Source organism: Neodothiora populina, assembly GCF_041146345.1.
Source record: "Neodothiora populina strain CPC 39397 chromosome Unknown canker_contig_16, whole genome shotgun sequence".
Lineage (NCBI taxonomy): Eukaryota > Fungi > Ascomycota > Dothideomycetes > Dothideales > Dothioraceae > Neodothiora > Neodothiora populina.
In genome coordinates this window covers 659,175-687,039 of record NW_027191409.1, presented here as the reverse complement: position 1 = coordinate 687,039, position 27,865 = coordinate 659,175, and the positions used below count along the sequence as shown (strand labels likewise).

General features: G+C 52.3%; 10 protein-coding genes across 10 annotated transcripts; 4 read left to right on the top strand and 6 right to left on the bottom strand.

Annotated features, from left to right (window-relative positions):
* Positions 1-1,463: 1,463 nt before the first annotated feature.
* On the top strand, positions 1,464-2,040 carry AAFC00_003573 (uncharacterized protein; the record flags this gene model as incomplete). The annotated part of the gene is made up of 5 exons (XM_069343064.1): positions 1,464-1,545; positions 1,656-1,694; positions 1,770-1,797; positions 1,878-1,941; positions 2,011-2,040. The coding sequence occupies 5 exons, from the start codon at positions 1,464-1,466 to the stop codon at positions 2,038-2,040; spliced, it is 243 nt and encodes an 80-aa protein (XP_069200879.1).
* A 527-nt stretch (positions 2,041-2,567) lies between these two features.
* Positions 2,568-3,319, bottom strand: AAFC00_003572 (uncharacterized protein; the record flags this gene model as incomplete). Its single annotated transcript, XM_069343063.1, has 2 exons — positions 2,568-3,205; positions 3,274-3,319. 2 exons carry the CDS (start codon positions 3,317-3,319, stop codon positions 2,568-2,570), a joined length of 684 nt encoding a protein of 227 aa, XP_069200878.1.
* Positions 3,320-4,106: 787 nt separating this feature from the next.
* Positions 4,107-6,730, bottom strand: AAFC00_003571 (uncharacterized protein; the record flags this gene model as incomplete). Its single annotated transcript, XM_069343062.1, has 3 exons — positions 4,107-4,193; positions 4,257-5,254; positions 5,305-6,730. 3 exons carry the CDS (start codon positions 6,728-6,730, stop codon positions 4,107-4,109), a joined length of 2,511 nt encoding a protein of 836 aa, XP_069200877.1.
* Positions 6,731-7,575: 845 nt separating this feature from the next.
* On the top strand, positions 7,576-8,379 carry AAFC00_003570 (uncharacterized protein; the record flags this gene model as incomplete). The annotated part of the gene is made up of 2 exons (XM_069343060.1): positions 7,576-7,665; positions 7,753-8,379. 2 exons carry the CDS (start codon positions 7,576-7,578, stop codon positions 8,377-8,379), a joined length of 717 nt encoding a protein of 238 aa, XP_069200876.1.
* A 419-nt stretch (positions 8,380-8,798) lies between these two features.
* Positions 8,799-9,389, bottom strand: AAFC00_003569 (uncharacterized protein; the record flags this gene model as incomplete). The annotated part of the gene is made up of 1 exon (XM_069343059.1): positions 8,799-9,389. One exon carries the CDS (start codon positions 9,387-9,389, stop codon positions 8,799-8,801), a length of 591 nt encoding a protein of 196 aa, XP_069200875.1.
* A 2,132-nt stretch (positions 9,390-11,521) lies between these two features.
* On the bottom strand, positions 11,522-13,239 carry AAFC00_003568 (uncharacterized protein; the record flags this gene model as incomplete). Its single annotated transcript, XM_069343058.1, has 4 exons — positions 11,522-11,707; positions 11,822-12,529; positions 12,593-12,912; positions 13,017-13,239. The coding sequence occupies 4 exons, from the start codon at positions 13,237-13,239 to the stop codon at positions 11,522-11,524; spliced, it is 1,437 nt and encodes a 478-aa protein (XP_069200874.1).
* A 1,194-nt stretch (positions 13,240-14,433) lies between these two features.
* Positions 14,434-15,686, bottom strand: AAFC00_003567 (uncharacterized protein; the record flags this gene model as incomplete). Its single annotated transcript, XM_069343057.1, has 2 exons — positions 14,434-15,378; positions 15,438-15,686. 2 exons carry the CDS (start codon positions 15,684-15,686, stop codon positions 14,434-14,436), a joined length of 1,194 nt encoding a protein of 397 aa, XP_069200873.1.
* Positions 15,687-16,834: 1,148 nt separating this feature from the next.
* On the top strand, positions 16,835-18,084 carry AAFC00_003566 (uncharacterized protein; the record flags this gene model as incomplete). Its single annotated transcript, XM_069343056.1, has 2 exons — positions 16,835-17,526; positions 17,583-18,084. The coding sequence occupies 2 exons, from the start codon at positions 16,835-16,837 to the stop codon at positions 18,082-18,084; spliced, it is 1,194 nt and encodes a 397-aa protein (XP_069200872.1).
* Positions 18,085-19,438: 1,354 nt separating this feature from the next.
* AAFC00_003565 (DNA replication licensing factor MCM7) lies at positions 19,439-22,132 on the bottom strand (the record flags this gene model as incomplete). Its single annotated transcript, XM_069343055.1, has 4 exons — positions 19,439-19,519; positions 19,608-21,668; positions 21,730-21,998; positions 22,084-22,132. 4 exons carry the CDS (start codon positions 22,130-22,132, stop codon positions 19,439-19,441), a joined length of 2,460 nt encoding a protein of 819 aa, XP_069200871.1.
* Positions 22,133-23,992: 1,860 nt separating this feature from the next.
* Positions 23,993-27,784, top strand: AAFC00_003564 (uncharacterized protein; the record flags this gene model as incomplete). Its single annotated transcript, XM_069343054.1, has 2 exons — positions 23,993-24,056; positions 24,120-27,784. 2 exons carry the CDS (start codon positions 23,993-23,995, stop codon positions 27,782-27,784), a joined length of 3,729 nt encoding a protein of 1,242 aa, XP_069200870.1.
* Between the last annotated feature and the right edge of the window lie 81 nt (positions 27,785-27,865).

Genomic DNA, 27,865 nt, shown 5'->3' with positions numbered 1-27,865 from the left:
CTGCATTTGTTGCGAACGAGAGTGGGCGTCCATTGCAAGCAAGGCACGACGGAGGCGCTCGTGCGCACGCTCGTTGTGCTCGTGCTGCTGGTCCGGTGAGGAGAAAGTACTACGGAGATCGGCGAACTTGAGCGCATCTTGGGTTTGCTGCTCCGGGGTCAAGTTGACAGGCGGAGTAGGCACTGTCGAGGAATCGTTGAGCCGTTCGTCAGACCGGGTCGATTGGTCGGACTGGCCTGGAGGAGGAGCAGCTGCTGGCCCGACGGGTGAAGGGTGCTCAGACTGCGAAGGGAAGGTGAAAGTTGGTGGTGTAGAGGAACCCGATGTTGCAGTAGACGCAGAGAGGGACTCGGAAGGCGCCGAGGCAGCAGAGGCAGGTGTGTCGATTGGATTCGCAGTCCGCGTTCGTGCATGGACAGGTTTTGGCCGAGGTTTTGGTAGTGAAGAGCCAAGGAAGCTGAGATCGTTAGGATTCGCAACATCTCCCAGAGACTTCTTCTGTCTAGGCTGATAGGCAGGGACGGCAGGTGCAGATGGTTTGACGGCAGCAGGCTTCTTGGTGGAGAAGCTACGGGCATGCTGATGAGGCAGAGTTGGCCCAAAGATGATCTGGTCGCCTCTCTTCCAGGTAAAGTCCTTCCGCATTAATCTTGGGGTATCAGTCGGCGCAAAGACGATGGCGGTGGAAGGCGTCCAGAGCCCCGCGCGCGATGCTGGAAAAGCATCCCTTAACATTGGGTCGCCACTTTTACAACATCTGTTATCAGCTGGGGTTCGTGGATGGTAATTTGGAGGTGAACCCACCATGTCTGTGACATGTCATCTGAAGCATCGGTGCATTCGAGAGCTATGGGGTTGCTAGTCGAGTCATACCTGGCTCGAGGTGCACAGTGAGACGGCGGTCGATGGAGAGAAGCAGCATGTGCTGTAGCGACCCGACCAGATGAACGCATATCCCTCCATAGCAGGGAAGCCAGGCCCGCCTGACCACGTGACTGGGATGGAATAGTGAACGACACCAGACTTGCTGCTTGTGTATGATCACGTAGATACACTGTTTGGTGAGAGTGTGATGTTATTCCTTTGATAGCGGTGTATTCGGAGTGCAATCAATGATATATTCAAGGTATAATCTCAAGATTGCCAACCAGTGTATGAAGACTGGTTCTTTTTGCTGCAGCACCTGGATGGACAAGATGACGAGATTTAGAAGGCGGATGTGCAAGTCATGATTGCGCGTGGCGGGTCTGTGTCTTCGAGTAATTAATTTACATGGCACGAGAGGAATGATATCAGTACTGTACCTGCTAAGTAAAGTATAGTACCAGCGCCTGGAGAATGACGGCGCTTGGCCTCTCGGAGCAAGTCTGACCGAAGCGCTTCCAGAACAGCAAGAACCATCTATATTCACTGTAATCACTCAGTCACCTTGCTCATAAACAACACACTCCACCAAGAAAAAGATGGCGACGCAGCTACTCCCTCTAGAGCTCATCGACAAGTGCGTCGGGTCCAGGATCTGGGTCATCATGAAGGGCGACAAAGGTATCCATTCATTCACTAATGCGCAACCCACCTTGCGTCGTTATCCCTAGTCCAATCAAGGACATCTGTGTATATCGAACCATTGAAACTGACCACGAATACCCGTACAGAGTTCAGTGGAACCCTGCTAGGCTTCGATGACTTCGTCAGTGAGTAGAGTTTACATACAGGCCCACGAGAGCCAACAGCGCAAAAGACGACTTGCTGACTTGAGCTCTGCAAAGACATGGTGCTCGAGGACGTGACAGAATAGTGCGTATATCTCTTTCTTGTTCACATACAAGACTGCAAACACGCACGAACAAAGCAGCTGACCACAAGCGCCCCAAAAGCGACTACACGGGCTCGGCAAACAAAATGTCCAAGATCCTGCTCAACGGCAACAACATCTGCATGGTACGTATGCCGTCCGGTCTTTTCTGTGCGCCGTCTCGCGCTGTGTACTGACTCTGGAAAACCCAACAGCTTATACCCGGTGGCATGCCTGAAGAATGAGTTGCATAGAAGGAGCCGAGACGAGACAAGGAGATGCCTCTACCGAACGAATCACGATTACCGACTTCTTGACAGTGCCAGCGCGGAGAAAAGCAATGCACACAAACTTTGTCCATTGGGTGGACATGAACGATCCGATGGGTATGTGCAGTTCATCGCATGCGTCCAGTCAGTCGAATGACTGTAGCGCTGTAGGAAAAAAATGCTTTAGGTTGGCGACTGTTGGCTCTTGTATACAGCAGCGAAGCCAGAGGCAACGCTTGTTGACAGCACAGGAAGGAGCAGATGCGTAAACCAACGTGCGAGCGAGTCTGTCATACACAAAACAGGCTTCTCAATGGCTAGGAAGGATTTGCGTATTTTGAAGACCCATTTTCCTGTTTTCTCCCCTATTATTGGATGCAAATATCGACTGTCAAATACCAAAAAGATACAAATCTCGCCAGGGAAGGTGCTGTGTACACCAATCTGACAGGACTCCACCGTCCCCTCTAGTCCCTTCCTTTCCACTGCTGAAAGATATAAAACTACTGCTTCTTCTTGCTCTCGCCCTTGCCGGCCTGCGCCTGCTGCGTCTTGTGACTCTTCTTCTCATCGCGAGCCTTGTCCATCATCGCAATCTCCGCCGCCTCCTTCTTCTGCGCATACCACTGCCCAGCCTGCAAAACCAGCACGCCGATCAACACAAGCGCCAGAATGGTATTGCTAGCCGCCAGCACCTTGAGACTGTCCTCGCGACCGATATAGTCATCCACGGGGCCCTCACCGGTCGCGCCCGCGATGCTCTCGCCCTCGACGAGCTCGACCTTGCCATACGTCCCGTTGGTGACGACGCGCAGGCCCTTGACTATGTTCGCAATGTACACCGTGATGCCGCACATGTAGAGCACGAGACTCGCGCCGTCGAACAGCATGTTGGCCTCGGACGGCTTGTACAGCTTCATGAGGAACCCGAGGATTCCTGTGCCGATGACGATGTGCAGGATGCGGCTGATGACGGGCGGCGACGAGTGCAGGAACTTGAGGTGGGTTTCGAGCAGCGTGTAGTAGGGCTCGCGCGGGTCCGAGCCGGGCGCTGCGTCGGCCGCTAGAGAGGGCGTCGTCCATAGCACGTTGTAGTCGTAGGGGAAGGATGCGAAGAGCAGGCCGAGGAAGAAGCATACCGCTGTTGGAGGGGAGTGTCAGTCTTTCTTTCTGTTATCAAAATGTTTGTATGAGCTAGGTGATGCTTACGTCCTATGATGAGGAAGGTCGCGAATGGCGAAGCGGATTTAGGCATGATGGTTGAGGGGTGGGTGTGTTCGAGTCCAGAGAGGATAGAGATATATATGTGTCTGTGGAGAGCTCTACTTGTAAGGCCGGTGTCTTATCCCTGCTCTGTTATGTCCAGACTAGACTGCTGAGCTTTTATGCGACTTTCAAAGGTCTTGTATGGATATGGTGAAAGCCTAGTCAGAGGAAAGTAAAGTAAAGAAGATTACGACAATCTGATACGAGCATCAGCAACAGCAGCGGCCAAGACAGACTTTACAAGCAAAGCGATAATAATCGACTTGGTGGATTGGTCTGGTTGGCCAAGGTGCAGTATGTAGATGGCGCGGGCGCAAACGTTACGTTAATTACCCTGAATAATCAATTGGAGTGGAGCTTGGGGGAATCCATCATTCGGGTAGATAGACAAGAAAAAGAGAGACAGCTTCTACAGGCACTGGCACTAGACTGCCGTAGACTCGACTTATCCCACGCTTTTTACTTTGCTTTACCTCTTTCGATTATCATCCCGGCCCCGCCGCTTGGACTGGCCTTATCTCCCCAACCATTGACAGATTGACTGACCATTCGATTCGCGTTCTCATGAATCATGCACCAAACTAAGATCAAAAGATGCAAAAAAACACCATCTCCCGAAAGCAAGCAGATTGTGACACTTTTATGTCATCTCTCCACACATCTAGTCTGGCTCTACCGTAGATGGCGAAAAGGTAGGTCGCTTGCACCAGGTGTGCACAACCTTACCACAGTATATGTACAGTATCAACACTAGGTATGTACAGCACTGAAACACCTCAGCCGAAGAACTCTCCAGACACGAGCAATTCCCACGGCTTTCCACTTTCCCAGCTCTTCTGCATCAGAAGCCTTGCATTTGTTACCTGTCAATTGACTTTAGCTCAATGTGCCGTGATTGTCTGAAACGAAAGGAAAAAGGAACTCACGTGTGTCATGCCCAACCCCTCCACCAGCTTCAATCGTTCAAGAACCACAGCGCGCTGCTCCTGCTCGATCGCGTCGCAGCCGGCGGTGAACATGGGAAACAACAAACAGCTCTCCGCGCTTCCACCTCTCCGTATCTTGCTCAACAGCTTGATGATCTGGCGCACGCATGTTTGCACTTCCTCTTCCCTGCCCGATCTTCCCAACACTCTTCGATAGACATGTATCATACCGGCAAGGTGGAACGCCTCGTTGACGCTGACTATTTCCTGTTTGTCGAGTGGCTCTTTGGTGGGGAGCTCCACCCCCGGGCTGTGTCTGCATCCTGCGTAGACATGCTCTCCGCTTGCACGCAACTCTTCAACCAGAGCCTGCGCTTGGACCCTCGCTGTTTCGGACGGCCGCCAGTCTGGATTGATCTGTCGGTCCGCGTTGATGCGTTCTTTGTCGCTCTCGTGCGCCAATTTGGCCACGCGAGCGAGGAGTGATATGCAGCAATTGGAGAATCCGAAGAAGCAATCGATCGCAAACCCGTGACTGTCAGTCTCTTCGCTATGAGTGACTGCACCCTGGGAAATTGAGGGATATGCTTCGGACAATGGTATGTCATTGGTGTGCCCACTGAGAGACCCAATAACGTCCAAGTACGCGAACCATCGCGCGAGGAAATTCAGGAAAACGCTTCCATTGTTACCCATATCCTGGAGCCCCCCTCGGATGATGATCATCTGCCGAGCGATGCCCAGATGGTTCTGCCAGGGAATGTCTACTTCGAAGGTATTGGGTGTAATGATCTCGCGAGATGCTAACATAATGGCCGTCGCTAATGTGGCGTCAGAAGCTACCACCTGGGATGCGAGTGCATGGCGCAGGTTTGAGAAAACGTCCCGGACCCAATATGCTATTCGATCTCTCGGTTCGGCGTGGGCAAGAAGTCTCGCCCTGTGTGATGCTGAATACGCTAGTAGCAGGTTCAGGAGATCTGGATGATTAATGGCCACTGGGAAACTGTCAGTCGAGCATTGGCTAAAGCGCAAGGACAAGTCGTACTCTTGGGAAGTATCGTTCTCAGTGGGTTGTCCGGACAGTCATGAGGAGTGAGAACGCGAGCGGTATGGTTCAAGAAATGATGAAAGTACAGCAAATTCATAGGACTTTCGGTAAGATACGAAGGTAAAGGCTCGAGCTCCTTTGATATCCTGATTGGCACAGGTTTTTCATAGTACCCACCGCTCTCAAATGCTGTAGTCCGTTGTGATGCCTGTTGATACGCAGAGGTCGCGGCAGAATACCCCTCAGGTGAGTTTGCTGTACTACCGCCATAGCCGGAGTCATATGGCATGATGCCCGTGGCGTCGTCGTTCTTCGCAATGTCCAAGTCTGGTCGGCCGTAGTCATATCCGTACATGGTCGAGCCTTCATGATCTATTCGAGGTCGACTTCCAGGTCTCGAATTGTGTGCGACAGGGCTAGAAGCGTCGTCTGGAGACCCCGATAAAAGCGAACTTACAGGCAGTCGCCTTACAGCCGGCGATGCCCGTGTGTTGCTGTACATCAATCTGGGATGAGAGCGAGCATCGCTTTCTTCTGACATGATGGAAGAGTCTGGGCTGGCCGGGGTAAACACATGGCTGCTGGGGGAGAAGGAAGAAAAGACAGCCGAACTAGGGGTAGCTTGATCTAACGGCGACCCAATATTACTCGAGGCGACAGGCAGGTCTGGCTTTATGAACAGAGGTGGTAGTGCGTTTCCGGTATCTGTGTGAGATGTCTTGCTTCGCTTAGCCCGGTGTTGCTCCGACGCGTTGTCTTCGGTGGGAGGTATCGGTGACGGCGCAGAGTGCAGGCTCGCGGGTGGCGGAGCATAAGTCTCACTAGATTGCGTTCGGTAGTATGTGCTAGGTTGGTGAGGGTGAGAAGCAGGAGCACGCAAAGGGTCTGCAACGTGACCTTGTCTGTTTGAATCGAGATGTTCATTCTGTGCCTGCCAAGTTCTCACATTTTGCTCTGACACAGTCTTGCCGGGCGATGTCTGTATTACTGCTTGCTCCTTCCCTTTCAGCTGAGGGTCGAGCGTAAGCTTCTGGCCATGTGACGACGATCCTGGAGTGTTGGATCGTGGAGACTGGACACTGAATGTCACCTCTCCGGACCCAATTGGCGGGAGTTGACGCGAAAGCCTCGAGGATTGGGAAGATGCAGTGGCCATGGGTGTGGATGGCGCAGAAGGCGAAGGCGTCCAATTCACAGCGAAATCTACCTGAGATTTGGCCGCGAACGCATCTTGGTCCTTCTTCGACCGACCTCCCCATTGCAGACGTAGTCCATAGTCGCACTTCTGTTCTCCCTGCTTGACGCAGTTTGTGCACTGTGGCTTCTCTTCGCCGCACTTGACTTTCCTCGCCTTGCACTGCCAACACCCGGTCCTGGATCGCCTCTTCGGTTCCGGCGCATTTGTATCTTTATGTCTAGGCATGACTACGACTTCGGCAAGTCCAGCTCTTCCATGCAAGAATCTCCACGATGGATTCAGATGTGTAGGTTTATTTCGGTCCGTTCACATTTCTTATAATTCTTTCTTAGGTTTTAGCAGCTCGGCTCGAATTGCAACAATACTAGAGTATATAACAAAGTGTTCTGCTTGAAACTTCTCTAGCGCAAATGATTCAATCAGCGGTCTCCAGCGAGTAGGCAGTCAGCGATGCCGTGTATTCCATATGCTTAGGAACAGGTGTGGATGGCTCGTCAAAAACAACATCCATTGTGCGTTCTACTTTTCCACGATATTAGTGATAACGAAAGGATAGGATGCGCATACGACAGACACCTTATCTAAGCTTTTTTCTGTGGCTAACGGCGGCTTTTTCTCCATCTTCTTGCACGCAGCCTTGCCCATGCAGTCACTGGTACCTGAGGTACTGTACCATACTATACTACCTTACCTTTGCCGTGCAAGATGTATCCCTACACATACACCGCCCGACCTGGCGCTGCTCTTTTCTGTTGTTCGAGCCCACTGGTAAAGGGTAGACATGGCTGACACCTCGTTACGGATACAGTTGTGTCAAGGTGGGTACCTTTATGAACGGAACTGCGGCAAAGAAAGCAGGAACTCGCGGGGGCCAACACTCTCCCCCACGTGTTCGGATATAAGCATCCGAGGATCCGAGAACAGAGATCGATTGATGATGATGATGATGATGTTGTAAAAAGTATGCCGCTATTTCTAATCGAACCGCAACTCGAAAGACTCGAGGATTACCTCTGTGTCTTTCTCTTCGTATCCTTGTCTGTCCGTTTTCCTTGTTTCTCTCCACACCCATGACTTCAGATACACTAAACCGGCTCGCCGAGCGACATCCTCAGCAGCGTCTGCATTCACCGTCAAAAGGCTTATCCGCCTTCCTCCATGTATGATTACAGAGACCGAAAACAAAACGAAAAGCGCACACACTTTGTGGATCCTCGGCTCCGATTGACTGACTTTGCTTTCTCAAGGTCGCCGGCCTGTCTAGTTTCGCATACTCCTTCAACTGGCTAATCAGCAACCCGAACCCGGTATCCGAGGCCTTCGGCTCTCACTGGCAACACCTCACAATCATCGGTCTGTCCCTCAGCACGCTGACTTTCCTCGTCGGACTTCTCGCGGACCTGACGCTGAGCCGACGGCTCTTCACCCTCAAGAATGTCCTGTCTGTCGCCTCTGCGCCTCTCGAGGTCTTGATCTCCATCTTGTACTGGGGCCTCTGGACTCTGGATCCGAAGCTCGTCATGCCGGACTGGGCGATCGTGCTGCCGCTGCATGTTGATCTTGCGTTCCATGCGGTGCCGGCCATTGTGTTGGTTCTGGACCTGCTCTTCTTCTCGCCGCCGTACGCCGTGGGCGCATTGCCGGCGTTTGGCCTGAGCGGTGTCATTGCCGTCGCTTATTGGTTCTGGGTCGAGACTTGTTTCAAACACAATGGCTGGTATCCGTATCCCATCTTCGACGTCTTGGATCCTCCTGGCCGTCTTGGTCTCTTTGCTGGAAGCGCGGCTGTCATGACCGTTAGCACGCTCAGTCTGAAGTGGGTCTATGACAGAGTCAATGGACGGGCAATGGACGAGGCAGTGAAGCCGTCCTGAACGAACCCGACCAAACATACCCAGTGGAGTGCAGTACATAAGACCATAGACCGTTCGACAACAGCCTTTCAAGCGCGGTGCATATTCACAAGGAAAGTCAACAGGATTGAGGTTTGCATAGCTCAACTGGCCAGCGGGTTCTGTCGTTTCTGAAGTCCTACTATTGTATAAAGGTAAACAAGAGGAGAAACGAGGAAGAAAAGAAAGGAAATACAGAACGCCGAGAGGCCCTGATTCCGGCCAACAAAAGGATATATATGTAACGCCCGTACGAGATGGTCTTTTGCCCAACCCCCAGCAACGCCCCGCTCCATGCAACAAGTGTTGTCCAACCCAAGATAAGGAAATATTGACAGGAATAATCGTGAGAATAACCGATAGCCGCAGCTTCAATGCGAGGCTCGGTCTCAGCATTCGCTTTATGGGGTGTCTGGGATGGAGTGAGAGACTCCTTTGCCGGCATAGACGCCTCCGTGGACGGCCTTCGAGATACCGACACCGAGGCCAACAGCCAACGCGACGATCAACAAGAAGACGAGGCCCCTGACGATCATGCGTTGCTTCTTGGTCATGCCGTCCCACTTGATCCTCAGAGAACCTCCCCACTTCTTCTCGTTCTCCTTGACCTTTTGCTGTCTGGCCTTGTCACGAAGGGTTTCCTTGGTGGGCCACACGGTACACTCCGGGTTCTTCCTGAAGCCCGTGCCGGCAGTGCTGGCATACGAAGCGACTGGACGAGCTGTGGGAAGGTCGAGAGCAGCGTGTGATGGCTGAGGTGTGAGCTCTGGAGTACGTTGGCAGCCGGCCTCGAGGTCTGTGTCGTATACGTTGACGAGGACCTCCTTCTCGTCCGGTAATGATTGAAGAGAAGGTTGTGCGGCAGGATGAGCATAGAATGGTGATTGTGACGAAGGCGTCAAGGCCTTGTCGTGTTGTTCACGGTTGGCATTGTCAGAGTTGACGACGGCACCGAAGGTGACCTTCTCACTCGGATGTTGGTTGGATGACATGTCGACGGTGTGCGATGTGTTGTACGGGAAGAAGATATCGAGAAGAGAAAAGTCTTGAAGTGACAACGACGATGTGTCGAGGTCAGATGTATAATGCCACAAAGGTTGACGGAATTCGATCGTCGATGCTGACGAGCTTAAAAGTGGATGTCGAAAGGGCAGAATCGCTCGTTTGACTCGCTACCCGAGATTCAAAAAAAAAAGCAGGACCGATAGTCTCTCTTTTTCTTATCTTCAAAGACAAAGATGATTGGGAATGGCTTGGGGGTGGACGACGTTCTCACAAAAGGATTGGAGAAAGAAGGAGATGCATGTGAACACCTGGGGGGTGGGAATCTCGCAAACTTATTACGAGAACGCAAGAGGGAAGCTGCACTCTTGCTGCGCCCAAACAGGTGACACAGGCTAAGAAAGATACTGGGAAAGGCGAAATCTAGGCAATATGGGAAAAACCTTGGGACTGACGGGCGATTTACACTTTGGGTTTGTTCTATCTGCCAGTAAAGAACCTGGCACGCGAAACACAGTTAGCACCCTAGCCGTACACTGGTAAATCCACATCAGAGAATGTTACGACTACGACATACAGTAGTGACTCGTAATGTAAAAGAGGCGTATCACCGAACCCACCACGACGCAGCGCAGCTTGCTCTCGCCATATGAGCACATGTGTGTTAAAAGAGCCACTAAGGCACGGGCTAAGGCACGGCCTGGACTGGCGTGGCCCAGCGCCTCTTTCTCTTTCCCCGATTATTCGCGTACCCCTGATCTACCTAAAAACAACCACGTCCAACTTTCCATCTCCACTATAATTCAGCGAAAAGACGAGACTCTAGCCCGCACCCCCCACCCACCCAGCTGCGTACTCGTCTTGTACGTGTACCGCAACGGGCGCGCTCTTTTTACCGGGCTTACAGTAGTGCTCTTTATATTTCTCGCTTGTGAGTGACACTTGACAAGTGTGCCGCGCGGGTTTCAGATCGTTGTCGTCTTTGCTGGCACGTGTCTGTGGTTCGATGCGTTGCATGCAAAACCTAAAACACGGAAGTTTGTCGGTCCACAGATTCGATCATCTGTTTCCCCTCTCTTAATTCGCCTCCATGACTCTGTGCTTTCCGCTATTCTGTCACTGCTGTCTCTCTCTCTCTCTCTCTCTCTCTCTCTCTCTCTCTCTCTCTGATGACCATCATCAGGCGCCGCCAAAAAGGGATTGCTCAATCTTCTGAAACCAATCCTCCCCCTCATTGCAATATATCCAAGTCTTGTTTGAATTCATCCCTGTGCTGTTGATGCTGATGCGACGGATTACGCGGATCCACATCTATATGATATCTCCCAGCATCAATACCTTTGCTTGTGCTGCGCACCTTCCGTACAATACCGCGAGGCATGAACTTGAGAACGAGACCGTCTGTGAATAGATGGGATCGAGACGGAAAGCGACCAATACGCACGTACCCCCGGTCCGTCCACTTTTTAGTTAAACTTCTGCAAGAGCATAATCTTAGCGTTAATGGAAGAGATCTGGGGTAGAAGTATATCTCAGGTTGTTTGCACTGCTTCGCTGCCAAGTGGTGAGGAGTGACTTCCGCGGACGCTAGCCTAGTGAAAACTTATGTGAGCTGAGGAGCGACAACGCTTATCATTCTCAACGGATGTCTAGACGCGCCAGAAGAAGCTCGATAGAAGACCAGATGTGGAACGCTCTGCTGATACCAGAGACAACGTGTCACTTCCCGCGAAACCAACCCGGATATCAACGGGCGCACTGATACACCATGGCACAGGAACTGGACAGGAACTGGAACAATTTGTTTTGCTTGCTATGTATGAATGCGAAGAAAAACCCCACAGCTGAGAGGTATTTACTGGTAGAGAAACAGCTGAGGCGTGCAATTCTTGGCCGTGTTCGAGGACCTCACGTTTGCCGACGTGCTATCGACACTTATAGTTCGCAGTGACATGGGCTGGGCAACGCTAGATAGCTATGCGTGCCACAGCCACTGCTGCGTTCCCGCGTTATTGTCCATTGGGCCAATATTACCCTACCTTAGACAGCAAAGAGGCGTCGTCCTTTAGCAGAGTGTATCGCTTAGATATGCATGGTATTTGTACAAGAAAGAAGCACCTGATCAGTTGTCAACGCCAATGTGGATGTTCTTCTCGCCGGCCGGGAGAATCTCTTCTTCCTTCTTTCCCTTGAGGTTAGGCAATTCATCAATTGCCTCGCCGATGATTCTTAACGCTGTCGCAATCTGTTCTTCCGAAATGACAAGTGGGGGTGCAAGACGGATGATGTTCTGATGCGTGGGTTTGGCCTGTTCGTTGTGAAACATGTTAGCGGTTGGTCTTCTTGAGTATTTGCTTCGCACTGCCAAGTTTGACGATGCGTGCAATATCTTGACATGTGAGATGTAACAGGGTGGTCTTACCAGAAGGCCCTTCTCCTTCATCAGCATGCAAAGATCCCATGCACTGTGTCCGTTGGTCTTGCTCTCGTCGATGATGATGGCATTCAGCAGGCCTTTGCCGCGGATAAGCTCGATCATGGAGTTTCTGGCCTGGATCTCACCGAGACCTTTTCTGAACAGCTCACCGAGAACCTGAGCGCGCTGGACGAGGTTCTCTTCCTGCACGATCTCGAGTGCTCTGATGGCAACGGCAGAGCCGAGAGGGTTGCCGCCGTAAGTACTGCCGTGAGTGCCAGGCTCGATAGTGAGCATGACATCCCTGCTGCCCAAGACAGCACTGACGGGGTACATGCCTCCACTGATGGCCTTTCCGAGAAGGACCAAGTCAGGCTTGATACCGCTCCACTCGTGGCACAGCATCTTTCCTGTGCGTGCAATACCTGTCTGGATCTCGTCGCAAATCAACAGCACATTGTGCTTGTCGCAAAGCGCGCGAACCTCCTGGAGATATTTCTCGTCGGGGACGACGATACCAGCCTCACCCTGGATGGGTTCGACGAGGAAAGCAGCAGTCTCCTTTCCGTGGGCCTCGAGAGCTTTCTCTAAGTCTGCAGCGTTGTTGTAGCGAAGTGGCTCACCAGTGGAGGGAATGCTTGAGCCAACACCAGGGAGGTAAGGACCGTAGTTCTCTCGGGACTCGGGATCCGTCGACATGGTGATGGCGGCGAACTGTAACACATCAGCGGTGAACAACACGAAAACTTTATAAAAGAGAAATGAAAGGGCGCATACCGTTCTGCCGTGGAAGTTCTCTTGTACGGCAAAGACGAGAGCCTTGTTCTCAGGAATGCCCTTGACCTTGTAGCCCCATTTCCTTGCAATCTTGACTGCAGTCTCGACAGCCTCTGCGCCGGTGTTCATGGGCAGCACCATGTCGAATCCCAGCATCTTGGTGACGACCTCGGAGAAACGCGGGAACACGTCGTTGTAGAAGGCGCGCGAGCTGAGAGTCAGTCTAGATGCCTGATCACAGAGGGCCTTGACAAGCTCTGGGTGACAATGGCCCTGGTTCACTGCACTGTAGGCAGAAAGGAAATCGAGGTAGTGCTTGCCTGGGAGGGTCAGTTAGACTTGATGATCAATAGATTTATTGCGGCGCATCTCGAATCTGTGATTGGTACAAACAGAGAATGTGCGCCAGACACTTGTAGCTCACCTTCAGGATCCCACACATCGCATCCCTGCGCTCTCGAAAAGACAACAGGCAATGGGTGGTAGTTGTGAGCAGCGTAAGCCGCCTCGGTGGAGATAGCAGCAGCGGAAGAAGCGGCGTGGTAGTGATCCGTGGCAACGTTTCCTACAGGCTCGAAAGTCGGGGCTTTGGCATTGAGAGATGCGCCATTGGACGATCCGTTGCTGTCGACTGCGATAGGTGCCATATTGGGCTAAGACGGTTTTGCTTCACAGGGGTGGCGGAGAGTGGTGAACAAGGGAAGGGTGGTGGGGTAGTGGGGTAGAAAGATGATGTTTGGGCATATACTTTGTGACGAACAAGAAACCGACAACTGAAGCGCTGTTCAAGGTGGGAGAAGTTGTTGTTCTGCAAGCAGCGTGGATATGCTGTGACTGTAGAGATGAAGAAGGAAAAGGGAATAATTGTTGAACCACGACATTTTGCATCTTCTCAACGCCGTGGTGCGAACAATCGCTTGCAACTGCGCATAGGGGAATGGTATCGAGTAATCCTGCGCATAGGGGAAGAAGTGGACGGGTATGCCGCTCCGCTTTCATTCAGGCCAGGCCTGGTGACTCCGTGCGCACGCGGGGTCCACCTATCATAGCGAACGCGAATATAATGATATCGCGAAGTCGGTGGTCCTACAGAGGTTCTGTAGAATGTGTCTTGTCTTGGATGAGGTGCACATCAAGGTAAGGTAAGGTACCATCGGAAACATGTAACAGTGACGCCGTGTTGCATTTGAGCTAAATGTTATATCCTGTATGAATAAGGTATCGCAGCCACGTTTTTTCGGGATTCACCATATCTGGAGATTCAGCAAATGAAAAGTGACCGAGGTGCTAAGATCGCATTCCACTTGTACAAAGGGTGCAATTCCTCAACTTTCGCAGCTACTTAGTATGATTACTGTACGGATTTACGCATTCTCGAGATCATCAGGGTAGACCTAGATTTCAACCTTGGGATTTTGGACGGCACCCTGCAGGATGGCCACGCACACGAGGCCACCCGCATGACGGCATCCGACCTGTTCACCTTATTGATCCTCTGTGCTCCGTCTCCCGAATCGCTCGACCCATCGGGAGACGGAGCACTGCACTACCTGACCTTGCTTGGTACATCTCTGAACAATGTGCCTATTCGAAACATACTCGACCTTTAAGTCATTTGTATGCTCTGGATCATTGAAATATTGCGAGATACAGAGACATGTACTAATGGTCCTACTAGTAGCTTTTCCGTATCATAGGGCGAAACAAGATGGAAGCAACAAATGTACGTTTTGTGATGTTTGCAGAAGACAAGTCATCATGCAAATAAAATAACAACAGATTATACAGAACTTGGGATGCTAGAGACCTCTGCGCCGAAAGACACGCCAACGACAGTCGTTTCACTCACGTTGCTCCTCAACTCCCTGTTTCCAACCCCAAGGGCTTCCAGGTGGAACACAAAGACCGAGTCTCCAGAAGTAATCTCTGTGGGCGAAGAGCATTTGCCAGAGCTTATACCGTGCAGGAATCGTAATTCCCCCTTGCATAGACTTCCACAAAGACGCTTTTCTAACAACTGCTGGAATGGTCGCTTCACCAGCAGATCGCGCTGCAGATCCGGTGCCAGTAAGGAGACTAGGATCTTGACTTGCAATGCAAGTCGGGTCTTGGTCACCAAAGCAATGATGGACATCTTGAATGTCAGGAGATAGTTCTGACTTCGCGATGAAGATCTCCCCGGCGTGCATGCGGAAACCCCACTCCGTCAGTGGCAGTTGAGGAACCGGATCGTCCACATGGGTGACTCGTCGAAACATGAGTTTCTCCTCGTAATCTCTCGTCCAGGCTGAGCCATCACCAGGCGAAGTCGGTATTGTCTGGTTCAGCTGAAAGGCATGGTCGACATAGTTCATCAAGCCTTGATTACCGATCCTGGGTTCGCCAAAGGTCGTCACTAGAGGATGCCATCCTTGCGAGAGAAAGTCGAGCCCTGCAAGTGCAGCTACCGCGCCACCAAGTGAATGCCCTACGAGGTGCAAGGTATACTTTGGATAGACTGCCAACAGTGTTTCGAGCTCAGGCTGGATTATGGGAGAAGTTACGCGCCAGGATTGGTCAAACCCGCCATGTACGGTGCAGTTGTGACATGGCGGTGTTCCTTCCGGGGTCGAGGATGGATCTCCAGGATATGGGACATACTCCTGAGGTACAGTAGATAGATCTACAACCGCATTGGCAATGGAGTAGGTTCCTCTGAAAGCAACAATAATACGAGGGTTCGCTGCAGAGTGATCGAGGGCAAGATAGCCGCAAGAATCAGACATCAGCGGGCCGGTGTTCCATGTCTACGAACATTCGTTAGCCTTCTTGTACTTGGTTTATGTCAGACGTGTGAGTGGTTCACTTTGACAAGCTCGAAATCAGGAAAATCAGAGCAGCGTCCAAGGCATGTGAACGGCTTAGAGATGCCGGTATTGCCAAGCCCGACACAGTAGGTAATGTCAACCACACGAGCTAGTTCTTCGAGCTCACTAAATAGATGTGGAGAGACGGCTCTGCTCGTGGGCACATGCTGTTTCACGAGAGGGATCTGCGATGATGACACGACCTGAATCGCGCTGCAGACGAAGTAGATTAATGACGTGAAGCGCATTGCTTCTGTAGGTGCCGTAATCACATATTCAGACCAGTAAGTCGGTCAGCTTATGCGCAATGTCAGCCTTGCTGCGAAGAAAGGTGGAAGACTGGAGAAGATGGTGCCAGTGATGATGTCTGCTATCGGCAAGTCAGCAGATGGCTGGGGAGAAACAACTCTCGGTACTGGTCACGGTGGTTTGTCTCAAGCCTCATGACGCTTGCTTGGCTCTGATGTGAGAGAATTTGTCGCCCTACAAACCTAGATCAAGTGCATCTTTACCTTTACGTACTTTCACCCTAAAATGCCCTTACTCCCCTTACCCCACAGTATCACACAAGTACGTACCGGTACCTTCGTACTGTGAAAGGCCTATTTTCGTGTGGATACCTGTCCACCCAGAATACCTTGGCTCTTCTGAAGTGGGGACTTTACTCCATACAGGCAGAAGTAGGAAGATGGAATGTCGATATGTTGCGGAACGGCCTCACAGAGCTCTTATACAGCTCTCATCCCCTGGCCCCCTTGCTCTGGATATCAGCATACAAGCAAGGTATCCCATAGATCGAAGATGAGACGCAGCAAAATAGGTATGCACCCGACAATTCCCATTCCGCGCCTCTTGGCGATCGCCAGATTCGGACACGTGAAGGTGGGCGGGCCGTGACGTCAACACCATTTGGCCCAACGTCACGGCTGGAGCGGAAGTGCTCAAAGCGTCTCGTGAGCATAAGGGTCAATAAAGGGCGAGAACATCTAAAGACTGTTGGATGGCAGCGGGTTCACAGTAGACAACGACGTAAGTCAAGATACACAGATACTTTTTATCGTTTAAGGTCAGTACAATTTTACCTAGTATCGTCCATCTTATCCGCACTCGTACTTGCCCATTTCATTTCCACTTGAACCCACTTCCTGTAGTTTCCGGTCCATCGACATTTTCCTCCCCGGTCCCCATTATAATTAACAATAAGCCGCCTCGACATTGCTTCTTTTGATATTGATTATATCATTGCTCGTCACACACCCTGCCCATTGGAAACCAGTGTCGCATACATCCTGTCGACTGACATTTGACAATTTCAGCGTCGCATACAGATAATCTCAACGCTTCATTCTTTATTTACCTCACTACCAGGAATTCGATAACCACAACGACCGTCATCATGTCGTCGGTCATAGACGAGAAGTCATCGGCGTCACCCATAATACCAACCGACTCCACCAGATCTGCATCCACACCAGCGTCAATAGTGGAAGGCGATATAGCATCTGTACGCGACCCAGCTCGCATTGATTCGCCTTCAGATATCCGAAAGCCCGAGGCCGCTCCGTTGCCTCGACCGTCGGTTCAATTTGCTCGTGGGGTTCCGGAACCTCCGCAACGAGTCGACTCTGGTGGCTCAGAACGACGAGGAACTTTCGACTTTGGACGACGGCGGTCATCAGATAATGGACGAATATCATTTCAGGCACCTCGTACGAGTTTAGCAGGACCGGCGAGGACAACGACAGATGCAGCTAATACTTTGGGTCCTCCTGCACTCGAATATGATCTCCGTTCCCGCAAGAAGAGTATCGCCTATTTCTGGACGCTTATTCTCATCGATTCCATCGCCATGCCCCTCGGCTTGTACTTTGGTCTCTGGTACGGAACAAATCTGTCTCCGAACACGGTCTTCAGTATTGTCACGGCTGCGTTGGGAGGCATCAGTATCTTCGAATACTTTGTCCGCTTCTGGCGTCTGTTCAAAAAGGACAGCACGTGCCGCGTGATCGGCGGCAGACGGTCATACCTTGATTGGTTTCACTGGAACTTCACCCTCGCATGGGTCATCATTATGATCGAGCTCATCGTGTACGTTGATTGTTGATGTTGTTTTTGAGTTCCCTTTCGCTAATATTGATGCGCAGTGGTACCGTCCCCGAAAACCCCCCCATCCGATTGCTTGCCATGCCCGTGACCTCTCTGCTCTACGTCTTTGGCACAGAGATGCTGATCCAGGACGGTATGCGTCTACTCGGCATTCCTGCGCCATTCCGAATTTCCTCCATGCCTGCCAAGTCGTGGATCAGACCTGGAATCTACTGGATCATTGAGGATGTCGTGGCAGTCGACGGTTCCGGTGGTGTCGAGTTCAGAGAGCGCCTGAACGCGAGATATGAAGCCAGTCACGATTTCAGACAGATGCTCCACAGATTGACCTTGTTCTGGGGCATCGGTGCAGAGACGGCAGCGGTGGTCATCACTATTTTGATTTTCACTATTCAGAGAGACGCCGCCTATGTCGTTGGATGGGCGGTGCCGTTCATCTGGGCTGGCGTGTGGACGGTGTGTACCTTTGCCTACGTCAAGCGCTGCATGAAGGAGGAGAAGATTCGCTGGATAGAGCACCAGGGCAAGGAGGTGGTGTAATCTTAACGACCATTTCTTTTTGTTTTTCCCGTTACCACAACGTCTCTCCCTCGTCACGATCATGCACGAGGAGAATGAGACTGGTGAGTTTGTTTCACGCAGGGTCAAAGGGGTTGTTGTTGTTCTACAAATCATAGCGAGATTCACGACTGGACTTCCGGCGTTTTTAGCTGTGTCTGTCGCTTTTTTCTGTTTAGTTAGATGATTGCTTGCGTGTTAGATGAAAATGCTGAGTCGCGTATGACATGCAGGAGGAAGCAGCAGAAAGATGAACAAGACGGATACGAACACACGAATTCAAATCAATAATAATGTCATCACTTCTCACTTCCCCTTTTCCTTTCGAATCTTCGGCTTTTTACACAAAAGCAGCATACCTCGCGACGAAGCGATAGATATTTCCATCATGTTCTCGTGTCTGTAGACTATGTGTTGCCTTCATCGAGACCAACATCTTCCTCCTTCGACTCAGATAAGTACACAATATACGGTGATTTATCCAAGGCATGCATCGGGGCAGACCCTACGGAGATATTCGAGCGAGCACGTACTATTAGATGTACAAGGTTGATGACTGTACCTTGGTAGGCATGTACATCCAAAGTAGGTACAGCACAGTATACAGAGGTGAACAATAGTGTGTTACAGACAGGGTTACCCGGCAGATCACATAACTACCTTGAAAAAGTAGTGCTTTTGTTACGCTGTTGCGCTGTCGGGCTTTGTGCTTCTCTAGCTAAGATATCTCAACAGATCTTACTCTCGGTATTTCCTTTAGTACCCTGAGGGTTTGGACATACTTCTACTATACTTGCGTTGACTTTGAGGACAAGGGAGCGGAGTAGAATATCCTGCATCGGGCGTGCTCGTCTCGCTTTACTTTTCACTACTTTACTGTGGACCAGATTAGGACAGCGGGATAGAGTTGATATGGCACCCCATTTATTCTTATTATAGCGATCGAGACATCACTCAATGAAACGCAACATTATAATTCATAACGACATTGGTCCTTTTCAAGATCCTGATGTTCGTGGCCCCGTCTCTTCCGGTCATCATCTCATTAAAGTAATCTTTGGGATCGATACACTAGACATGGCGAGCTCTAACAAGAATGAAATGCTGTTGTTGTAACTTGATGCGATAAATAATGATATTTATTGGGTATTCATGATCAAACCTCCCCTTCCGTCACATCAGGAGAGAGAGAGGCGTTGGTGGTAGCCTAGATGTGGTGTTACCTTTCCTTTTTTCCCCTATCCCTTCAATAGAATAACGAAAAAACAAGTAGATTATGGAGGAGGGTGGTGTATTCAGAATGAAACAAAACGAAGCAACATCAAAACGGGGACATTCACTCGTCGTCCATGTCCGCGTCGTCTTCGTCTGTCTCGATGAAGACAAGTCGTGTTCCTTCGGCGGCGGTTTGCCAGATCTGTGTTCACATCGTCAGTATAGTCCCGTTCCGAGATTGGATTGAAATAGCGAGGGGAAAAATGTAAGAAAAAAGAAGAAAGACTTACGTCGAGATCCGCATACTCCTCGATACAACTCTCGAGCTGTTGAATGGTGAATCCCTTGGCGAGCACGCGCTCTCTGACTCTCCTGAGATCGAGTTCTCCCCGTCCTTCTCCTGTGGCTGCAGCTCCACTCTCACGCATGCCACGGATGAGATTGAACACTCTGGAGCTGACGCTCATGTCGCCTCTCCTCGTCCTGTCGTCCTCGTACAGACTGGCCTTGGAGATCTCGAGTAGACGAAGGGCCTCGTCGACATCGTCGGTGATGACTTCGTCTGCGAACCGCAGTCTGGCTAGCGCTTGTGATAGACGGATGGCTGCGAGGAGGGTACGCGGGGAGGTGTGTGTGAACTGTTTCTTGTTGCTCTCATCGCGCTTTTGCTGTTGTCTCAGACGCACGTAGGCGCCCACGAGGTAATCTGTCACTGACTTGGGAACGAGTGGACGGAAGGTACGTGCGCGAGCGACCCATTGTCGGACTTCCTGAGGGGAGAAGATCAGGCCGCCGCCTGCTGGTTCGGGGTGAGCGTTGTGGATGTGGACGTAGGTGACGTGGCGTGCGAGATCCTCGTCTGCGTCTCTGCTCGGGGTATCTAGGATGAGGAAGAGCACATCGAAACGAGAGAGGAGAGCTGCGGGCAGATTGATGTTCTCCACTGGAGATATGCGAGGGTTATAACGACCATAGAGCGGATTGGCTGCCGCCAAGATGGATGTGCGTGCGTTCAGTGTCGTTGTGATGCCTGCCTTGGAGATGGAAATGGTCTGTTGCTCCATGACTTCGTGGATCGCGGTTCGGTCGCTGTCGTCCATCTTGTCAAACTCATCGATGCAGCAGGTGCCATTATCGGCCAGCACAAGCGCGCCGCCCTCAAGCACCATCTCGTCAGTCACCGGGTCGCGCATGACTGCAGCAGTGAGACCAACGCCCGAAGATCCACGACCGGTCGTGTAGACTCCACGGGGAGCGACTTTTGTGATGTACTTGAGCAACTGAGACTTGGCAACACCGGGATCACCCATGAGACAGACATTGATGTCGCCACGAATGCGCATGCCGTCGCCGACCTCCTTGGTCACACCTCCGATGAGCTGCAGAAGCAGAGCCTTCTTGACGTCCAAGTGACCAAAGATCTCGGGGGCGATGGATCTGCTGAGATATTCGTAGAGCTGACCAGAGCGCTCCAGGTCTTCCATTCGCCGGAGCATCGAGGGAGCCAGGACCATCGAGTCGTAGCTCTTCTTGTGCTGGTGCACATGCTGGGCCTCGAGATAGGTGTCGGTCAACAGACCCGCCTTGATGGCCTTGAAGCCGGTGTAGGGAGTGGGCAAGAAGATGCCGGCAATGTCGACGACGTCACCCGGGTTGATCTGTCTCGCCAGCGATCCGTGGCAGTGCACAGTCAATTGACGGGGAATATGGCCGACGGGAACCTGATCTGCCATCTCTTGAATCTTGATCTCCTGGAAGGCGAGGAACTTGGAAGCTCGCACCGAGTGGATCAGCTCGCCCTTGACGTTGTTCTCCTGACAAGTCTTGGAGGGACACATGATCATGGGCGTGTATTGCTTGGTGGTGATGGGCTGGAAGACCTCTTGACCGCACTGGTTACACGAGTATGCGTTGACCTGCACTGCGGGCTTGACGTCCGACACTCTGATGGCGATTCCGCGCACCGTGATGAGGTGGCCCAGATGCTCGCCACGCACCTGCCGCACGGCTAATGCCTTCCCACTCTTTTCCGCGCTGGACCCGGAGGGGGTCATGGGCTTGAAGTTGAGGTTGTAGCGGCGCGTGAGGGCGGGAGGGAAGAGGTTGTCTGGGGCTGTCGAGGCACTCGTGTCGGCGCCTTCGTCCAGAAGCTGCTGTTGCACCTCATTGGCCTTGGAGCGCTGAGTCAGGATGACATCCAGCACGTCGTCCTTGAAGCTCAGGTCGCTCTTGGGGTCCGGCATGACTTTGTCGACTGCCCGTGACAGGATCTCGATGTAGTGTAGCGCATTGTTCTCGATTGATGACACCAGCTTGAGGTGGGATTGTGTCTCGTCCAGCGCTTTCTCATACTGCAGGAAAGGACCATGTCAGCTTCCAAGTCATCGACAGAGGTGAAACAAAACCAAATACCTGGTCAAGATCGTCGAGGTCGATCAGCACAGCGTCGACTTTGCGATCTGCCACATTTTGCAGCAAATTCATGTATTTCGCTTTTGATCTGTTCTGCCGCGTGCGCCTTCCTGATTCTCCCGGCTGCTGCTGCGCACCTTCCTCTTCTGACTCGTCCATAAAGTCATACTCGTTATCGTCATCCTGCTCGTTGAGCTTGAGGTCGTCTAGCGCATCGGCGGCTTCTGTCGATGAACTCTTGAAGGAGCGCAGGAAGTCCTCAAAGGCAGCTGCATTGCATGTAAGCTTGCTTGCATGCCATCGACCGAGTCTCAGAGAGATAGCGTCTCGGATTGAGCGAGTGGCATGACACACCTTGCTGCTCCTCGTAATTGATCAGGGATTTGTAGGTCAGGAGAGCCATGATCCCGGTAGCGACGCTTTGGGTGTGTTCTGATCAGGCCTGGGTTGGAAGTCGAAGGGTGGGAAGTCACGATAAAGGAACGGGGGGTGGTCTGGGTATGCCGAGATGCACAGCTTGTTGAGAAAGTGGAGACGACGGAAAGGCGAGTCCAGAAGCTGCGAGTGAGTGTGTTTAAGGGTGGGTGCTTTGCTAGTGGTGGCAGGGGAGGGAGGGAGGAGTGGAAGAAAGAGAAACACGACACAACACGACATGCACGACATACGACATACAATTGTCTGACGCGAACCTTCCAATTTCAACACGCGTTTTGTTGCCTTCAGCCAATAGGATCACAGCATTTATCTTGCTCCTTCCAGTCAACCGCGTTTTGGCGTTTCGCATCATTCCGCTTGCCGAGTCCGAGACATGCGGCGCGGCTCCATACAGCACAGCCACTTGTTTTTTTCCCTCTTCTTCTTTACTTTCCACCTATCTTTTCCTACCATACTCCGCTAGTGCCTTTCCCACTTGTAGACATCTGCAGAACCTTAACATACTCTTGGACAGAACAACCCCTGCTGCTCCACTTGCTGCTGCAAAATCTCCTATCTTGCTCTTCTTTGGTCACGGCACCGTACTCTAGCTTGTACCTGTCTGCACTGCCACATCAAATCTGCACTTGTGACACCATACAATCCTCCGCGTCCCGCACACTACGTACAGTACAGTACGGTAGATAAGCTAGCACAGCTTGGCCTTTGTGGTGTCATTCGCTCGGTTCACCCACAGTATTGCCGATCGATTAAATTCGACTAATCTTCTTTTCTTATACACACGATAGATTAAGCCAGCGATACACGCGTGTGCCGACTGAACACAGGACCTCCCAAAGGCAGTAGCAGATAAGTTAGCAACCCATAACACCCCTCACCGACACTTTCTTTGTCCACCAGGGGGTTCCCTTGTGCGAGTGATCCGGCCTATCTCGATGACATTGACTATCACGGTATGTGGTACGACCCGGAAGTGCCTTCACTTTCCATTCTGTGCTGTTTGTGTAACTGCCTCAGACATGCGCATGCTACTGCCACTTTCCGTCCTTCAGAGTGGAACCACGCTGGAGCGACACGGCCACCGGCATGACAACCAGCCTGCGTTGAGGAGGGGAGAAAAGGCTGACTCTCCATTGCCCTCCATTGCCAGATGCGCCGATTCGCACCTTGAGCTGCCTTAATATGCCTTGACGTTCTCCGGCTGTGCCTATTATCTGCCAGGTTCACTGGAGATCGTGGCAGACTGTGCCACACTTAAGTCCCGTCCTGTCCTAGCACCGTCTTTTAGATCCGAGCCAAACCAAGTTCCGTGAGGCTGAAACGCACCGACAGAGCGCTGGTTGGCCAGAGCAACACGCATACGCCAGCGCTTGCTTCCCGTCGGTGGCAGGTCGCCAGCCTGCGGCCATCTCGAACCGGGGCCTGCGTGCTCTGACTTGGTGGATACTGTAGCAGTCGAACCTGTTTACCTCGAACCAGAGGCACTAGATAGCGAGATCACCCAATGCATAAGAACTCGTCCGTTTCTCCATACTTGATTTTCCCCATGACATGACAATACTCGCCTCGCTTGCCATCTATTCTCAAAAACCCGTTGGCTCGCCGTTTTTTCGATTGTTCCTGGGTTTCATCCCACATTTTCCCCTGTGGCTGTGACTACTTTCATGTGTTAGCATTGTACCATTTGATTATCACGCCTAAGCGAGTAACACTGCCCCGATCTACTCGTCACCCCCCATGACCGTTGGTCGCCACGCTGTGATAGAACTGTAATACAACAGTTCCCCTCACGAGGCCTGCCAGCCGGACCATCACACAAGCAGCACTAATGCGTGGACGTTTCGGGGCCTTCACAAGCCCTACCGGCCTCTTCAGGAGCCAGAGCAGTAAAGGTTTTTACCTTCTTCACTCACCCAATCAATCTTACCAGTTCAACTGCTAACTTCCACTGATAGACATCGATAAGAAAGATAGCAAGAGACACAGCATGGGCAATGTACCTTCGCTGCAAGAAGATGATGGTCCAGTACCCTCTGGTCCTCAGCGTCTTACTAAACCCCGAACCAACACCAATTCTGCACATCTAGGAATTGCGAGACAATGCAGTGATTCTAACAAGTTCGGATCGAGCAAGGCTTCCAGTCCAGGAGTCGACGTCGACTATGATGAGAGTCCACTGGCTCACTCACATGAATCTCCTTTGCAGCGTCTTTCTCCAGACGATGTCTACTCTCAAGGTTTCCCTGCTGCATCTGTTCCTAACCTCACAAGAGCGTCTGGCTCTTTCCACAGCACCCCGAGCGTCTCCAAGCGCCACTCTGTCGCCGTAGATGGCTCCGAATTGGACATCAGTGCTGCCATTGCCCTCCTGCAAGAGTTGAAGAAGAATGCTTCTCCCGAAGATCTTATTGCCTTGCACAAGGCCTTGCTCCCGACTAGATCTGTCGATCCTGAGATGGCAGACCCCATCTCGGAAGCTCAGGAGCCAGTGGAGACCATCTCGCCTTTGATCAGACGCAGCTCTCTGCTCCCTGCCGGTGTTGCCACTCGTGTCTCCCTCGAGGCACTCAAGAGGAAACCAGGCAGACACCCATCTCAGCAGGAACGCCGTCGCTCGGCCTCCCAAGTCGGCCGCCAACAAGACTCGAACACTTGGGATCAATTCGTCGAAGGTGGGTTCGATGCTCTGGATCAACCAATCAGGAGGATGGTGCCCCGTCCAGGCGCTGCAACACCTTCTGACTGTGATATCACCCACACAGGAACATACCAGCTCGGCTCACTCCGCATCATGAATGGCGCCGCTTCGCCAGAGCCGAATCAAATCATGGACTTCTCCGCGCAATCAGGAGGAATGCGCGACCCCACTACCGGCCCTGCCGCTCCCGATGGCTTTGCGATGGCGAATGAAGGTGAATCTGTTTCGGAGGCTATTGACCACAAACTCAACTCGATGTTCCGGTCCTCGCCTCAATCCAGATCTCTCGGCAGCCGCGTCCTGCCCAAGACGGTGTCCACGCCACCCTTGACCATCAGCACTGGATCCGAGCAAACGCATGGACGTTATGTGCATCAATCTCCGCGCGCGTCCCCTCGCACAATTTCAAACCCTCGATTGCAGCAGCGTGCCCCTGACATGGCACAAGCCTATATCACAGAGTGTGAGGTTACTCCGGATGTGTACACTGAGAATGTACCTCTAGCTGTTCAAGAAACCCGTCTCAGCACTGTGGAAGACAACTCACCCGTCAACGAGACTAACGGGACGCCAAACGACGCATTGAAGAAGCTCACAGGTGTTGACTCCCCAATGCGATCTCGCCAGGCCTCTGGAGCCTCGGACTCGAGCGCCAGCCGTCCTGATCTCGATCGTACCTACCTGCAAGCGCCCCGGAGATCCTCCATGCAAGCCAAGATTGACAGTGGCTACAACTCCGAGGTCTCCGGACTTGCGCAGGCTGAGGCACAGACGGACAATCTGAACATTGATGACACCTCCAAGACTGCTGTTGCGAGTCCAAGGGGTTCAATGGATGGCGAGCCAAGAGCGATCGCTATCACAGCTGATCAGCCACAGTCACTCGATAAGTCTCCCCTCCATGAGCGACCCGCCGTCAGTGCATTCCCCAGCAACCCGGCTTCAGTGTTTCCTTCAGCGACACCTTCAACGAATGTTACTCCATCGGCGTCCGCCCAGGACATTAGATCCAGCAAATCTCAAAAGCAGCCCAAGAAGTTGCAGAAAATCAGACCACGGACGCAGTCACCGCAGCAGGTCGAAGTGCAAGCGCCAGTGGAAGAAGTCAAGGAAGAAGCCCTCCCAAGCGTTCCCGACAATGTCCAGGTGAATTTCTCCCGCCGTCTGGTCCAGAAGCCGGGCATGTCCCACTTGGATCAGACATACACTTCGGTTGACGAGACAATCCGCAAAGAAGCAGGAAATTCTCCGACGGCATCGGATGGCTTGAAGCAACTCAATGACGAGGACAGAGGCCGTGGCAGATCCGCAAAGACTGATTCCGACACTCCAAAGGGCGAGAAGAGGAGGAGCTTCTTGAGTCGACTCAGGAGCCGCAGCAGAAGCAAGAGTCGACGTCGTTCCCCTGAAGCAGCAATGGTCAGCGATGAGCCGATGCCCAACATCTCTGACTTTGGCACTGTCACACAATCCCTCGGTGAATCTCCGTATGACATTGCAGTCCGTCAATCCAAGGCCAAGCAGTCATTCGATGCCTCACGTCCTCAATTGCATCCACACCAGATCAGCTCGAAGTTTGCCCGACCCTTTGCGAGCATGGACGACGAGACTGCTGCCCAATATGCCCGGTCCAAGAGCCGAGACGTGGCTGAGCAACAAGCGAATGATCGCCGTGCTCGTAGCTTGAGCAGATCAAGACGCAATAGCGAGCATGCCATCGCGAAGGATATCCCTGTTCCTGTAACTCCCGAGTCGTCTAGTTCTAAGACAAAGCACATGAGATCTGCCAGCGCTCTTCCCAGCGCCACCGGAGATGCCTCCAGCAGCTCGAACGAAGAAACGCCGATGGAGCGCCCACGGCCGTACAGAGTCGGAACCATCAAGTTCGAGGGTGGAGAAGCTCAAGGCCGATTGTCTCCTGTCATGATGGAAAGACCCAAGACCCGACGCCGAGCCCAGTCTTTGACCCCGCGGGCTCGCCGGGCGCTCGATGAAAGTGAGGGTGTCAAGCCTTTGCAGGAAACGATCCCTGAAGTCCCGGGTATGGAGTCACCCTCCAAGAACGCGCAAGTTGCTCTGCCAGACAGCAAAAAGGACGAGGTAGAAGTACCTGTGTCTCCATCACAAACAGCATTGCACCCTGGCTGGCCAGGCTGGGAAACTCAAGCTCGGCTGTGGCGCGAACGTAATCAGAACATAGGAAAGTCTGGAGCCAACACTCCTCTACAGCGCCATAGCATTGCTGGCGAGGTACCAACCCCTGTTTCAGAGAAGCGTCGCGCTTACGATCCAAGCCGGGCCAATGCAGCGCCTGCCTCTCGACAGCAGCAAGCCAGCACACAACAGACGCCTCGACACTCTCCTTCGATTGTGGTCTCGCGATACATCACGCCTACAAGCGCTGAGATGGAAGCACACATTGACAACATAAAGTCCGACGATCCCTACGCTAGATACCACGCGCCAAACCCAGCGGACCACATCGCCGCCCAGGAAGACGTGGACAGGACTGACAGCGCAATATCGTACATGACTTCCAAGTCGACCTCTTCGTACATGTCGTATCACTCGGCGGCATCGAGCCCCGTGCCCTACAGCAATCCTGTGCAGTACCGCGCCTATCGACCCGGCGATCCGCTCTATACCCCCAGACCGGCACCTTCTGAGAAAAACATGCACAACCGATCGCAGCAGCTCAGCATGCGCAGAAGCTACACGACTCCCGCACCGGATGCTGCCGATGTTGCTTTCGACAGGTACTCGGGCGGCATGGGTTACGGGTGGGAGAGAGGCAACGGTTTCGGCGGCAGCGCAGGGACCAGACAGGGCAGCGACCAGACGGCCAAGAGACGAAGTGTACAGCTCAGCAACAGCTACGGAGTCGACCTCAGCGATGTGCCTGTGTTTTTGGTCCGCGGATAGAGAAGCGACGATTCAGCCAGAAAGAAAAGCACAAGACGGAGAAGTGGGAGAAGTAGGTGAAGGGATTGACGACCGACAGAG